The sequence below is a fragment of the Lynx rufus genome, unplaced genomic scaffold (genome assembly GCF_022079265.1).
Source record: "Lynx rufus isolate CCGP_SWC_20201006 ecotype Redwood Valley unplaced genomic scaffold, mLynRuf1.p SCAF_13, whole genome shotgun sequence".
Classification (NCBI taxonomy): Eukaryota; Metazoa; Chordata; class Mammalia; order Carnivora; family Felidae; genus Lynx; species Lynx rufus.
Genome location: NW_025814827.1, coordinates 40,707,764 through 40,723,081, shown reverse-complemented (window position 1 = coordinate 40,723,081; position 15,318 = coordinate 40,707,764). Strand labels below are relative to the sequence as shown.

The 15,318-nt window shown below is 43.3% G+C and overlaps 1 protein-coding gene across 1 annotated transcript in view; it reads right to left on the bottom strand.

Moving 5' to 3' along the window:
• RYR3 (ryanodine receptor 3) overlaps positions 1 to 15,318 on the bottom strand; it is a 365,900-nt gene that overhangs the window by 10,486 nt on the left and 340,096 nt on the right. Inside the window, exons 90-98 of the mRNA XM_047075357.1 lie at positions 14,054 to 14,112; positions 12,974 to 13,145; positions 11,602 to 11,688; positions 9,969 to 10,169; positions 6,760 to 6,890; positions 2,405 to 2,447; positions 1,525 to 1,652; positions 1,051 to 1,111; positions 624 to 770 (exon numbers count right to left, since the gene is read on the bottom strand). Coding sequence (XP_046931313.1) covers positions 624 to 770; positions 1,051 to 1,111; positions 1,525 to 1,652; positions 2,405 to 2,447; positions 6,760 to 6,890; positions 9,969 to 10,169; positions 11,602 to 11,688; positions 12,974 to 13,145; positions 14,054 to 14,112 — 1,029 coding nt within the window. The remainder of the gene's footprint in view (positions 1 to 623; positions 771 to 1,050; positions 1,112 to 1,524; positions 1,653 to 2,404; positions 2,448 to 6,759; positions 6,891 to 9,968; positions 10,170 to 11,601; positions 11,689 to 12,973; positions 13,146 to 14,053; positions 14,113 to 15,318) is intronic.

The window sequence follows — 15,318 nt, the reverse complement described above, 5'->3', positions numbered from 1 at the left end:
TAGAGACATGAGGGAATTCCTGCCTCACTTAGGAAGTTGCACTTAATGAGGAATGAAATGCTAAAGAGTTTGAATTTGTTGACAGAAAGAGCCATTAGAGGATTTTAATCAAGGGAATGACCCTGACAGCACTGTAGAAGACAGACTAGACACTGATGAGACTGGACATAGCCATGACTATAGACAGATATAGACATATATGTGTATGTATATATGTAGAAGTCATTGCTTCATAATCAGAAGCATGTATCAGAAGTGCCTGGGAAGTTTTCTAAATACATAGCCTACTTACCAATCTCCAGGGAATGTATCAGATTCATGGAGGAAAGGGTAAACCTAAAAAGAGTCTCCAAAGTGATTCTGAGATGCCCATCACCTGCTTTCCTCCCCCCTTTCCTGAACATTTGGTTAAATGTTCAGGGTTTCTAAACCAAGGTCTTAGGGCTCTTAAGTGATGGCCACAAGTTTGCAAAAACAACCTAGTAGTTCACGTGTTTGGCCAAGAAATGTGTACTATACTCTATGACCCACAGTTGTACACTAGCAATACTACCTGTTGTTGGCTCCCCCCCCCCAATCCGTATCGAGGCCCCTCCTGTTCTGCATCAGGATACCCCCAATACCTGTTTGCCATTGTGAGTTACAGATGACAGAATAGTCCTCAGCGTCTTGAAGCCCATTGCAATGTCTAGCAGATGGGCCGCAAAGAAGAAGTTGTTGTAGTGGCCCAGGATCGACATGGTTGTATACCACGCAAGGTAGAGAAAGGACTGTGGAAAACAGAGGCAATTTAGTAACTTTTCAGGCATTCCGGCCTCATGATGGGCCCATTAAACCCTCCCCCCCTTTTTTTTCCCTCATCTTTGGGAACAGAGCGAGTGAAAGCCTGTCTGCCCTACACTACTGTTCCCAGGTATGGTGAAGGCCCTCCATCTTTCATAAGCAATCACTGTATCTTTCTTGGCACCCCCTAGCGTGTTACCCAATGGCATCTAATGACATCCCTGGCCCTGTGGCACAGAATCTCGTTTTTCCAGATGCCATACTCACGTTATCGGTAAAAACAACTCCCAGCTTCCAGATATGGTACTTCATGTCGATGGAACTCAGCCTAAAGGGAGACAAGTAATTTTAAAACTTATAAATGTCAGAATGCAGTTAAGTGTTTAATAAGGGGAAAAATTCAGTTTTTTTCCTCTCAGGTTTAATAATCTAAATACAGCTCTGAGTTTTGCAAGCTGTATGTGTTCCCCATGAGACCGAGAATGGTTGAATCATACATCCTGAAATTTTAATTAGTCTTTCTCTTTCAGCTCTTTCAGGCATAAAAGCTGATAGGCCTTTCCATTTTTTAAGGCAGTGTTCTCCCAATATGTTAGAACCTAGAAGAAACTCCTAAGCCAGACCAGAGCCTGAGAGCACACAGACATTCTGCAGTTCCTTCCTCTGGCATGCAGAAGAGGGCTGGAAAATCAAAGGATCCACTATGGCCAGACTTTGGATTTAAACTCCTAAGCTCTGTACCATGACACCAGAGAGGCCGCCTCTGCTTTGCTTTCTTCTACTGGGCTGAAATCAAGGGCATTTTTGTCCAAACCTAGGAGTTCAGCAATGCGTTCTGCTCCGTAGAGATCACCATACTTGTTAATCACCTAAAGAGAGAAGACAACAGGGTGGGTTTGGGCCACTCAACACCATCAGTGTTTTCTCTGGCCCCGAGGTCTTCAGAGCTTTGCTACACTCTGGGCTCTTTCAAGTGACTGATAAAGACATGATTCAAAATGCAACAGGAAAAAATAAAAAAATAAGATAAGATAACCCCCCCCCCCCCCCCCCCGGAGAAAAAAGAAGTGACAGAGATAAGTGAAAAACGTTTTTTTCAAGCTGGTATCTTTTTGGAGCAGAGAAAGAAACTAGTATGCAGAAAGCAGTGATTGTATTAAGCTGTTTAGGGCAGCTGATTATAGCAATGGAGCCAAAACCTACATATGCTCATAAAAAACCCTTCTGTGACTTACTCTTTTTGAGATACCATCATAAAAACAACATCAAATTTATTCATGTTTGTAGATGAAGAACTTTTAAAAAAATTTTTTTAATGTTTCTTTATTTTTGACAGAGAGAGAGACAGAGTGCAAGCAGGGGAGGGACAGAGAGAGAGAATCTGGAGTAGGCTCTAGGCTCCGAGCTGTCAACACAGAGCCTGATGCAGGGCTCGAAATCGTCAACTGCGAGATCATGACCTGAGCTGAAGTCGGATGCTTAACTGACTGAGCCACCCAGGCACCCCTGTAGATGAAGAACTTAAAAAAACAAAACAACAACAAAAAAAACCCCTACATTTCTTTGGTGGTCATGGAACTCTCCCCATCCCCACCCCCCACTCCCAACTGACAAGGCCTACCTTTCTCTTTACAAACTTGTCCCAGTAGTTATTAGGAAAAGATCTGAAAAACAGAATAAAAAAGGGAGATTCTTAGCATCAAGGCAAGCACATCAAGAAGCTTTGCAATCTGTGTCTGGATCTAGGATCTCCTTGGGTTTTGTCCTGCTCATTCGAGAATTCAGACTGATTGAAAGTCAGAATCCCCACAGGTCTGATTTATGGTTTTGCTTCTTTGTGTTGACTTCTGGAATACTGGAGAGCCACTCTGCATTTTCTACTTCAAAAGCATGGGAAAGAGCCAGAAATTGTGGCATCAGACTAGACAGAAGCAGATCCATGTCTCCCGATCCCAGTATAACTGCAAACAAAAGCCTATAAGAAAACACATGCTTTCAACCTTCCTTCACTGAGTGCCTAACTTCATGTTGGTACCTGGGGTAGCTGATAGGGATATAGTGGTGGAAAGTGTAGACAAGGTCCCTAACTTCATGAAGTTTCCAGTATGGGAATCATCTTTTGTTCATGTATGTGGGGTTTTTCTTAACCAGAGCGCTCATCCACTCTATTTTCCATTCCCATATAACTCCTGTGGGGTCTGCTTTTCTCAGGGAATTAGACCCCTCTTGTCTTTTGGACATGGTCCCCTCTACCATACCATCCCTAACCCCTCAGAGGCAATTTCTGCCCTGAGCCTAGGAACTCATTCCAGCTCCACTGCAAATTGTCATTGTTCAAATTAAGGAAGGACTGTCACTTTTGGGCAGGTTGGCAAAAACCATTTAAGATACTTTTCTCCTTTCCATCCTGAAATCGATCTTTCCCGGGAGAGTTCATTGTGAGTCTAGATTGCAGCCAAGGAACCTCTGACCCTTGGTGCAGGCATTCTTACTTCTGTTTTCCTTAATTTGAGTCATTCTTATTGCCTGTGGAACATAACAGTCTCTTATTTTATAAAGACCACCCAAGCTGGTGATAAGGAAGTGAGGACATCCCTCTCTTCATGGGCCTCTCAGAAGAACAACTGTGAGCAAATGCCACTTCTCCCTCAACAAACAAGCTGACAATCTTTAAACATTTTTTTTTTTTTTGTAGGGAGGGGGGAAAGGGGAAGCAAAAGCAATTTCTTTGTTTCAAACATCCAAATGCCACTTAAAAGCAAAAACAGATGCTGGGGTTACAAAGTAAACTGGTAATAGGTTTTATCTCTGGAGGAATGCAAGTGATTATTTTGATTTTCTTCTTTGTACATTTTTCTACTTGATTTTTTTCATGTATTACATTTAGAGCCTAAAATAAACAAAGCAAATAAAAATCAATCCAGGCTTCCTCTGTCCACACCAATATCTCCTTTCTCTTAAATCCTTTATCCAAATGGTCTTAACATACAACTTGGCCTTGGTCACATTTGGTCCTAAGGGTAAAATTCCACAAGTGATGCCACAGAGATGCTGACTGAAGGTTCCAGGCAAGACCATTTCACAGACATGATCTTACCTTGGTCTGGGTATTCTTGTCCCCTGACTAGGTATGTAAGCTCCTTGAAGGTAGAAAACATAGTTTTACTTGATAATATAAGTATTTTTAAATAATATCCTTTACTTAAAATCTGAGGTAGATGGGGGCGCCTGGGTGGCTCAGTTGGTTAAGCATCTGACTTCAGCTCAGGTCATGATCTCGCGGTTTGGTTCATGAGTTTGAGCCCCATGTCAGGCTCTGTGCTGACAGCTTGGAGGCTACTTTGGATTCTGTGTCTCCCTCTCTCTCTGTCCCTCCCCTTCTCATACTGTCTCTCTCTCTCAAATAAACATAAAAATTTTTTTAAAAATGTGAGGTAGATGACAGGGCCTTCAGAAGGGAAATGCATAAGTAAGTGCTACTTCTATATATGAATGGTCAAAAAATAATACAAGATGCTCAACCTCTTTAGAAATCAAAAAAATGCACAGTGAGATGCTATTACACACCTACTGAATTAGCAAAGTTATTTGAGTATCTAAACAAGTGTAGCAAAAAGGTAGAGAAGCAGGAACTCTCATACAGTGCTGGTTGGAATGTTAATCAAGACAAACATTTGCATACCTTACTATTCAGGAAATTCCTTTCCTGATTTCTATTCTAGAGAAACTCTTTTACTTGAGCATCGGGTATAAAAGTATTCATTGTCCCACTGTTTATAAGAGCCAGAGACTAGAAACAGTTGAAGTATCCACTGTCAGGAAAATGTATAAATACATGATACACACATGACAAGTACTTATATAATGGAAAATGCTACAGCTTTGAAAATGACCAAACTATGGCTACACACATCAACCTGGGCAAGCTTCAGATGCACTCCTGAATGAAAGATTTCAATGACAGTATAATGCATGTAGCATAATTCCCTTTACATAAAGTTCAAAATCAGTTGACATGAAACAATGGTTCCAGGGACACATACCTAAGAGGTAAACTATATACTAAAGCACAAGAATGAATATCACTGAAGCCAGGAGAGTAGTTAAGTGGGGGTTGGGGAGAATACGATCAGAGAGAACATCCCGGACTTTGAAGCTATCAGCAGTGCTCCATTTTTTAAAGTTTGTAGTTCATTAACAATATAAAAATAAAATAAGATAGCTCTCTTTGACATATAGTTAACTGTAAAAAGTAGGTTACGTGTATTGTGGTGCCATTACTGTGGAAACAAAGATTCATCCATCTAAAATTTTTAAAAATGCTATCTACACATTTCTCTACTCATGGGCACTGAAGCCACTTCAAATGAAAAAAAAAATCAACAAATATCCTTGTTGGAACGTTTTAGTGTAATTGTCTTATTATCTCCTTAGATCCATTCATAGAAGCTGAACTGCCTTTTTACTGAGACTTTTAGGCCAAATCACCTGTGTCACATATACAAGCATTACTGATAACTGCAGAAAGCTGACCAAAGAATCACATTATTTAAGAGTATACAAAATTTCTGTGATGTGATGACGAAGGGTCAGAAATTAGGCCTCGTGTTTTCCTTTTCTTTCTTTATTTGAGCTGACTGGCACAGACATGGAGCAGGGGACAGGCTTTTGATTTGCATGCTCACTTCTTTTCTTCCCCTTTCTAGAGACTATTTTAAAAAGCTCAGCTGGGCCTTTACAGAGCTGCCTCCCTCAGTGTGCCTGACCCTCTTTGGATAAGGAGCAATTTTCTTCTCCCAGGGTCAGAGTTGCTGTTTGCAGACATGCATCTTTTAATTGGCACAGCTAAGGGTTTCAACAGTCCCCTCTGTTTACGTATCTCTTTTCCTTCAACACATTAATTTATCTTCAAACTCTCATTTTCCCAGTTGGGAACACACTGGCATTACCTTCGCTAATGATGGCAGCCATTTTCTGAACAGGTAGGGAGAGGGAATGACCAACAGCTTGATGCCTACCACGTGCCAGGTGTACTGTACCAAGCATGTGACATACACTCATTGATCCTCCCAGACTGCAGGAGGTCGTAGGTATTCTCATGGCTCCGTTAATGAAGAGGAAATCAGGGTCTAAAAGGCTTCATTACCTTGCCCCTTTCACAGACAACTAAGTTACAGAGCTGACCTGGTAACCCGCCTCTGCCTGTAGAATCCATGGTCTTTCCCATCACAGTACTAATCACATACATGCCCATCAAGACAGGCTTAATGACACAAGTAATAGCACCCCCAGCCAGATGGCTCTTTTTTAAATTATTTGAGAGACAGAGAGAGAGAGAGGCGCACAAGGGGAGAGACAATCCTAGGCAGGTTCCATGCTCCGTGTGGAGCCTGATATAGGGCTCCATCCCACGACCCTGGGATCATGCCCTGAGCTGAAATCTAGAGTCAGACACTTAACCAACTGAGTCACCCAGGTGCCCCCTGATGGCCCTATTCTAACTGCCCAAGGAACTGCCTATCCATTGACATTGGAAGGAGCTCTAATACTATCCAGGCTATTTTTTTGAAACAACTTTAGAGTTGGTGCTGACGCAGGACTGCTGTGCAGCGTGGGTGCTCTGGAAACGGATCAGATGATCTCAGAACCTCTGGGTCAGGGAAGCATTCTGCATGACTCGAACATGAAAACTACTTAACACTGCACTGGACCATCTGTTCTTAGTTAAACATGCTCATCACTCCCCGACAGCCTCCAGTCCCCCACTGAATGCATAGGGATACAACACCAGCGTTTGAAGGGCAACAGGCTATTTACTGGGAAGGCGGTAGAGAAAACACGTCCTAGAAACCAAAAAAAAAAAAAAAAAAAAAAAGGCTTCTATTAATCAGTCTCCAAGGCTGGTTAAGAACATGCCATTCTGTTTACAGTACAGACGCCTTTCCCTTTTTGGGATGGAGGTGAGGGGACACTTACGGTGTGTTGATTACCAAGCGGTCCCACTGCCCCTTGATGTCATCTTCAGATGGCTGTTCAGTGATATACAGGCCATCGAACTCCAGCTTCCTGGCAATTTCTTTTTCTCTTTTGAACACCACCAAAGGGACCTACGAGTGGGAAGACACTGCTTACTCAATGCAGGCTTTCTAATTCAAGCACCCTCTCCCAAGCATTTCTCGCAAATTAACCTTTCCCATTTGAGGGGGCAGTAATCTCTTATTTTTGATGTTTATTGTTTTTAGTAATCTCTACACCCAACCTGGGGCTCAAACTCACAACTCTGAGATCAAGAGTCTCATGCTCTACCAACTGAGCCAGCCAGGCAGCCTGGGGGCAGTAATCTCTTTGTAGTAGGATTCTCAGGGTGCCTAGTTGTGGGTCCAAAGTCAAATCTCTTCTCACTCCTTTGGCTAATATGTTTCCTTCTCCAAAAATCTGGAGCCACCCTCATCTTGGGCCACCCTTTAAGGTTTGGGTTAAATAGCTTGTAGTAATACAAACTGGACTCCTTGACCCATCCAGGGGAGAAGGCCATATTTAGACTAGTCTCTGGGCCAAATGAGTTAGGTACCCTAGGACTCCTAGGCTGGAGTTGAAACATAACTTAGAAAGAAAATGAACTATTCTAGAATGGATTTCTCAGCCACAGAATACCATGGAATGTTCCAGCCCCCTTCAATGGCTAGGGTCATATTGATTTCATGGCACTGACGTTTGGTTAATGAAATATGGGGGTTTGCTAGCAGGGATGAGAGGATTCACTGGGCTGTTATTGAAGTTTTCTTCCTGAGAGAAACACAGTTATTGGTTTCCTATTATCACTCCCCATTCTCTTACATTTGGAACTTTGATTTTAGCCTAGAGATGGTGGCATGGCTATGGTGGCCTACCACTGAAAAAAGTAGAAAAGGAGGGGAAACTTGCTTCAACCATCAACAGACATACAATAATTCAAATAAGGGACAGAGTTAGTGAGGTCAGAGGGTGCTACTGAAATCCTAGGAAATGAGAATTCAGAATAGCCAGGGCTCCTGTAGCAAGGAAAGCTTAATGCAGACAGAGCCAAGGCTTCTCATTCAGCTGGAAAGCCACTGGTTACTTGGCAACATCCCTCAGGCTTTGGTCTCCAAAAGGGTTCTTCCAACAACTCTTTCTCAAAGCTCACAGTATCTATAAATACCCATGCTATTCCTTTATTTCCAAGGGGAAAAAAAGACAAAATTTAGACAGTGATTTGTAAAGAGTTGCTTCTTGCCCTTTTTATCTTTAACGTGACAAAACAACACCAAGGAAAGAAAAGACTAATGACAGGAAGGTGGCAAAGGCTAATAATAGGCATTGCACCCTGTGAGGAACTGATGATCGCTTGCTAGTTAATGGATGATGTGGGAGGGAAAGCAAAGATAAAGCTACTCTGACTAATACCTGCTATATTGTGAAATGACTCTGAATAGTCATCATCATCATAATCATAATACTACCAAGTTTTAGAGCAGTACTCATCTCTGGAATTCGAAGCATTCCCCTCTTCAGTCTTCTAAGGATTTGTATATCCTTGTAAGTAGGACTTCCACATCTTTATTCCCTAGATAGTGTTTACCTTGTGTTTTCTCTAGGTCACTGGTATATCTGCACTGAATCCAACAAGCTGAGCCCTAGGATGGTAAACTAAGGTAAACCACTAACACTCTAGTGGTTACCATGTTTGTGTTCTGGGTCCCTCTATACATTTTAATTCATTTAATACTCCCATCTACTTTTAGGGGTTGTGCTATTATTATTAACACTCATATGTAAAGAGGAGGAGATAGGAATGGTGAGGTTAAGTGGCAGAACTGTAAGTCCCACCCAGGCAGCCTCCAGAATGTGTGCTCTCATCATTACAAAAGAGTCCTTAGCGTGGATTAGAGCAAGTGGTCTCCCCACCAGGGTAGCTAGACTTCCCACATGATACTACAGTTCCTGGGGACGAAGAGAGGGCCACAAAGATAAGAATATATGTTTGGGACTCTTCCCAGGAGAAGATGGCTTAGTGTATGGCCAAGGAGACTTCCTACTTATGAAACAAAATGTAATGAAAAAAAAGATGTGGTATAGTAGCAACAGAACCAGACTTAGAAAGCCAAAAATACTATGATTCACATGAATATATAAAGATACATATAACTATAGTAGTGTCTGAAGATGGCTCCCGTGAACTATGTCTCCTTGTATTCACGCCCTTGTGTGGCTCCCCCTCATCTCCTGTGCAACCATGAATCTGGGCTGACCCTGTGACTTTCTGTAAGCACCAGAAGGCAGTAAAGTGACACTGTGACAGTTCTAGGCCTAAGCTTTAAAAAGGCTAGCAGCTTCCATTACTGTGCTCTTTTTGGAAAACCCCAAGCCGTCATATGCAAGAAGTCCAGCTACCTTGCCAGAAAGAGCATACAGAGAGGCCAAACGGAAGGGGGAATGCTCTGAGTCTATACGGAGAGAGAGGTCCAGCTGCCCCAGCTGAGCCCAGCCTTCCCGCTGTTCCCTTGACAACACTCCAGGTGTGAGAGTGTGCCATCATGGACAGTCCAGCCCAGCTGAGCTGACAGATAGTTGCTGACACAGCTGCCTTCACACAGAGCAGAGGGATTGCTCAAATGTGCCCAGCCAAGTCACCGAATCTTAAAAAGTGATTGTTATTTTAAATGACTAAGGTCTCGGGAGGATTTGTTACGCAGCCCTACATAGCTGAGACAGTAATCCATCAGTAAGTTTACTTCTGACATCTGAAGTAGTTAAAAACCAATAGATTTTGAAAGGTGAAAAGCATTTTTATAAAATTCCAACATAAGTTCCAAGATCAGAAGCGGATCTCATTACTAGCTGCATGTGTGACTTAGCATGATGACTCTAATCCTATGAAATTCAACAGGAAGTATCTGAAAAGGGACTCCCGGAGTAAGGCTTCTTACAGTAGGGTGTGAATACAGATCACCCAGGAGGGCATGTTGAGTCGTAGCTTCTGAGGTAAAAGGCCAGGGGTGGGGCAAGATTCTGCAGTTCTAACTAGCTACCCAGTGATGGCACTGCCACCACTCTCTGAACCTCAGGCTACAAGCAAAGTCCTGGAGAATAAAGGGCTCGCTGGGTTCAAAATGATGCATCTTCCCCAAGGAGTCAGATTAGATTCAGAGTAGCCAGCAACTCACCTTCAGGCAGTAATAGCCCACCACACAGACCAAAGAGATGATGGTGTGGATAATGGCCAAGGCCCGCAGTGCTGGCGCCATATACCCAGTGCTCTCCTGTAGGACAAAGAACACCATCGCTTCTTCCTCTTCCTCATCATTAAAGGAATTCCACAGGTTTGCAACATCCTCTGTCTCTTCTTCTAAAGGCTCTTCAGTGACCTGGCCCAAGACACACACTTTCTTACAAACATTAGAAAGTACCTCTGCCAGTGGGCTCTCCCCCCATTTTTTCAGACTGCTAGCATATGCTATACACATGGTAGTAATGCAGCATTATTTGCTGAGGGAATGAGGTTTTAGGTAACTTATTCCTAGGAATCTCCAATGTCTATCATAACTACAAAGAAAATGTCCGAGAGACAAATACTATCTCTTGAAAAACAAAAAAAGTTACGAGAGCTGGGGTGCCTGGGTGGCTCAGTCGGTTAAATGCCCGACTCTTGATCTCAGCTCAGGTCTTGATCTCAGGGTGGTGAGTTCAAGCCCCACATTGGGCTCCGTGCCCAGGGCGGAACCTACTTTAAAAAGGAAGAGGAGAGCTTTACTACATGTGCTATGATCCCTATACCACAGGAGGTAATTTCTGAAATGCCGTGGCCTGGGAGGAGGCGAAGACACGAACGTGCACATGCACAACTGCATGCGTGTGTGCTCGCACATAGTCGACATTTTTTCATTTTTTTTAGATGCCTTTGACATGCATGCCTTCAACTGCCATTCTTACACAGATGGCTTCCAAATGTACACCTGTGAGGCTTTCCACCTGCATTTCCATTGCCTGCTGGCTACCTTCCCCTGGATGACTGTCTGCAGTCACTTCAACGTCAGTATGTTTAAAGCCAAGCTTTGCTACACGCCCCTCTACAGACTTCCATTTTTCCTCCACAGGCAAAGTGCCGGACTATAGGCAAAGGAAAGCCATTATTAGTTCAATCTAGTGGCAGGTTGATGTAGATTAAAGCAAGGTTTATACAAATCAGATTGACGGTTTTAGATAAGGAGGGAGAGAGGCAAAAGTTGGAATAGCCAGTTAAAGGCTATGTCACGAATTCAGGACCTAGCATTCATTTATTCATTCCACTAACATTTATTATGTGCCTATGGTCTACAAGACCCACTTAGCAATGTTCAAAATCTTTATTTATCCTGATTAGTCTCTTTTCCCATATCCCCAAACCAACTACTGTTAATTCTTCCTTCATAATAGTTCTAACATATGGACCAATTATAATGGCTTTCTGTTACCTTATCCTTTAAGGAAAAAAACTTGTATTTACTATTCATTTTGAAATGCATTATAGTGCCTAATACAGGGTCTAGAATATAGTAGGTACCCAACAAATATTTGGAAAATTTATTAAGTAATGATGAGAACAAGCCTAAACTATGGAAATGACGCCCTAACTGGCCTTCCTTGCAAGCAGTGTCTCCATTCCTCCAAATGTTAAAGACCATATCCTTTTTGGAAGCCAGTGACTTAGAGATTTCCTTAGATATTAGAATTTCTGCTCTAATTAAGGGCATAAGTTCTATTCTGATTTTTAAAAAGTATATAGTATAGTGAGCAAATAACCCCTAAATGCAGTATCACCTTGTAAAAGAGCAGGATGAAGTTGATAGCGAAGGCTACAAACAGAGCGAGGAACCTCAGGTTGTAGAAATTCCTGGCCAGGTAATGCTGAAAAGGAAAGGACAGGCAGAAGTAGAAGAGTTCTGGAAGGGAAAGAGACCTTCCTTCCCTCCAACAGGAGACCTTTTCTGGTTAGAAATTTACACGGGACTGGCCCTACTCCTTGGTAACCATTGTACTAAGACAGTGCTGGACTTCTTATGACTTATTTGGGGAGAAACAGGAGCCATTGATTTAGAAAAGTGGCTCAGAATAATGCTAAAAGGAACTCTGCCCTGGTTTACCCCTCAGGGAATCAAAAGCCTAAACAGGTCACTAGCAGAGGACCGAAATGCTGCTGTTAGGGTGCATGAGTGCATGCGCGCTCCATGCAGACAGTAAGTCTATTTAGAAATGATGAGTTTTCTACGCCCACAGAAGAGCCTTGCAGCTCCCACCCTGGATGTAGCCAGTCTGTGGCCTAAAGTCTTTGTCCCCTTGCAAGTCACTGCCTCTTCCTCTCCCTCTGCCTCTCCCCCTCAAGGTAGCATTCCCATTGCCATCTTCCCTAGAAAAATCAGCACTTGGGGGCACCTGGGTGGCTCAGTCAGTTGAGCTTCTGACTTCGGCTCAGGTCATGATCTCACGGTCTGTGAGTTCAAGCCCTGCGTCGGGCTCTGTGCTGACAGCTCGGAGCCTGGAGCCTGCTTCAGATTCTGTGTCTCCCTCTCTCTCTGACCCTCCCCCATTCATGCTCTGTCTCTGCCTTAAAAACAAATAAAAATTTTAAAAAATTAAAACAAAAAAAGAAAAATCAGCACTTGAGGACTGGAATGATAGCAGTTTGGGAAAAGCTCTCAGTCTCTCTGTGTAGGAGGCTCTCACCAATGGTGTTGGGGAAGGTGTTGTCCTGACCATCAGCAGCTGCACCTCAGTGGGCAGTTTGTCAGAGAAAGGACATTACAAGCTATGCTGAAGGCTGATTGCAGGTGGAATAACAAAGCTTCCAAGGAGTAACAGGAGAACCTAACATAAGAATATTCTTTCTGCATCCCAAATGGTCTGGCCGCTTCTGAGCTCTGGACTATGACAGGCTAAGTGAGCACATAACACACGAGAGCTCACTGGCAGAGAGCACAGGGCATCCAGTGCTGGGTAGAGGGGCTGGAGCACTTGGCTTTCCCCAGGCTAGCCTCTTTTCCTTTTCCTCCAACACAAAAGGAAACAACAGATGAATGAGAGAAGAAAAGGAATGAGAAAGACAAGGAAGCATAACGAAGCAAACAGTGAAACAGAATCAGTGACCACTCGTCTGAGGTCTGCACCGGGAGCATGGCCAGGCTACAGTGCTTACCAGTAACTTGGTCTGATAGATTTCCAGCCCTTTGAAGAAATTAGCCATGAAGGCTTCAGGCTTCTCAACTTTCTGGCCCCGTCGCCGCTTCTTCTTCTTTGTCACTTCTGCCCACAGGGCGTCAGCTTGCTCTTCCTCCTTGGCCGTACCCTCCTTCTCCCCATCTTCCATGCTGTACGAACAAGAAGCCCACTCAGCACAGAAGGGCAGCAGGGGGCCTGGCCCAGATAGGGAGACTACATTAAAAAGAAATCTTGTAATTACTCCTTGAGGGTGGGAACCTCAGGTCTGTATCATTCCACAATGCCTGGATGTCAACTTTGCATTTAATGAGCTGTGCCCACTTGGATGAGTCATAATCATGGGCATGTGTCAGTTGTAAATATGTTTGTAGTCTTCTTAAATTCAGCTAAACATTTTTTTTTAACCTTCAGAAAAGTTGTCTTTAAAATTTTTTTAAATGTTTATTTTTGAGAGAGAGACAGAGCATGCATAGAGGAGGAGCAGAGAGAAAGAGAGAGACACAGAATCCGAAGCAGGCTCCAGGCTCTGAACTGTCAGCACAGAGCCTGATGCAGGGCTTGAACTCACGAACCACAAGATTATGACCTGAGCTGATGTCGGACGCTTAACCGACTGAGCCACCCAGGTGCCCCGAGTCCTTTACTTTCTTAGACTGCTGGAATTAGTAATAGTACCTTTCTTCTAAGCTTGTGGTAGGAATTAAGTGAGATGCTGTATAAGAGATCTTAGCACAGACCCTGGCATGTAATATGCATTCAGTATCTTAGCACCACCATCAGCATTATACAAAGTTGCTAAGTGTGGGTATTCAATAATTTGTTTGGCGCGATGGTGAAATCCTGGTCTATTGGTGCAATCACAAAGTTAACAAGACCAACAGAATGTGTTTCTTGTATAGCTGGGGTAAAAAGAAGTATGTCCAGGACTTGTACAGTATGTGTTTCCTGCATTAAGGGAAATTAAGTTTTCTACCTACCAGTGCAACAGAACAGTAGGTGCTATATCAAGAGCTATGTGCTGTAGCACCTCAAGTAGACGAAGCTACCAAGAACTTACTCTGTCTTCTCAGGCTCCACTTTTCCTTCTGCTTCATGTGATGCTTTCATTTCTGCTGCCTAGACAAAAATAACAATCAGGTAAGTTTTCCATAAGTTAAAGAGATCATGGTAATGAGCCATATATGGCATTGGCCATTTTCATCTCCTTGGTCACAAGTCCTCATGGCTTTCTCTCTTCAGAATGTCTCTGCTCTTCTCAGGATCACGGGACAGAAGTGTCCTGCTACGCATCAAGCTACTCTGGAGAAATGCCAACACAAAGATTTCAAATTTAACAACTCAGTTGTCCTTATTATTCAACTCAGAGAGAAAACCTGTGTTAGGACCCCATGGCCCTGGTCCTACTGCCCCACATGGTCAGGGTGAGATGGGACACAAATCACACCAGGTCCAATCCAGAACCTGCTTCCACCAGGTTCCTGCCTTGTCTTCAATCCTCTTAACCACCACAATCCCTCTGAATGGTGACCATTGCACTTAGAATAAAATTTAAGCTCCTCACTGAAGCCTGCAAGGTCTATGTGATCATGGCCTTTCTCTCCATCCTTGTCTTGTACCCACTTGACTTGTTTACTACACCCAAGACCCGGACCTCATTTTCTTTCTTGGTACATTCCAAATCCTTCCCTGCACCAAGGCCTTTACGCAAGCCATATCCTCTGCCTGAAGTATGACTACCCTCGTCTTTCCTGTGCCTGTCACCCTTCAGGACTTGGTTCAGATGATGTATTTTCAGAAGTCCCTTGGCCATCCTATTCATACCAGGGCCCACATTCACTTTGTAACACATGACTTTGTTCCTATCTTTCAGCATGTGTCACAAGCAATAATTATTTTATTGATTTGTTGTCTTCTTCCACTAGAAGTTAAGCTGTTTTAAAGCAAAAATTTTGGGGGCGCCTGGGTGGCTCAGTTGGTTAAGCATCCGAGTTCAGCTCAGGTCATGATCTCGCAGTCCGTGAGTTCAAGCCCCGCATCGGGCTCTGTGCTGACAGCTCAGAGCCTGGAGCCTGTTTCGGATTCTGTGTCTCCCTCTCTCTCTGACCCTCCCCTGTTCATGCTCTGACTCTGTCTCAAAAATAAATGAATGTTAAAAAAATTAAAAAAATGTTTTAAAGCAAAAATTTTGTCTCTCTTGTTAACCAATGGATACCCATACACTAAGAATACAGCCTGGCATGTAGTAAGCCAAGAATGAATTTCTATTATGTATCAAACTCTGTCTGGGGCCTGGGGCTACATCAGGGACCAAAACACAGTAAA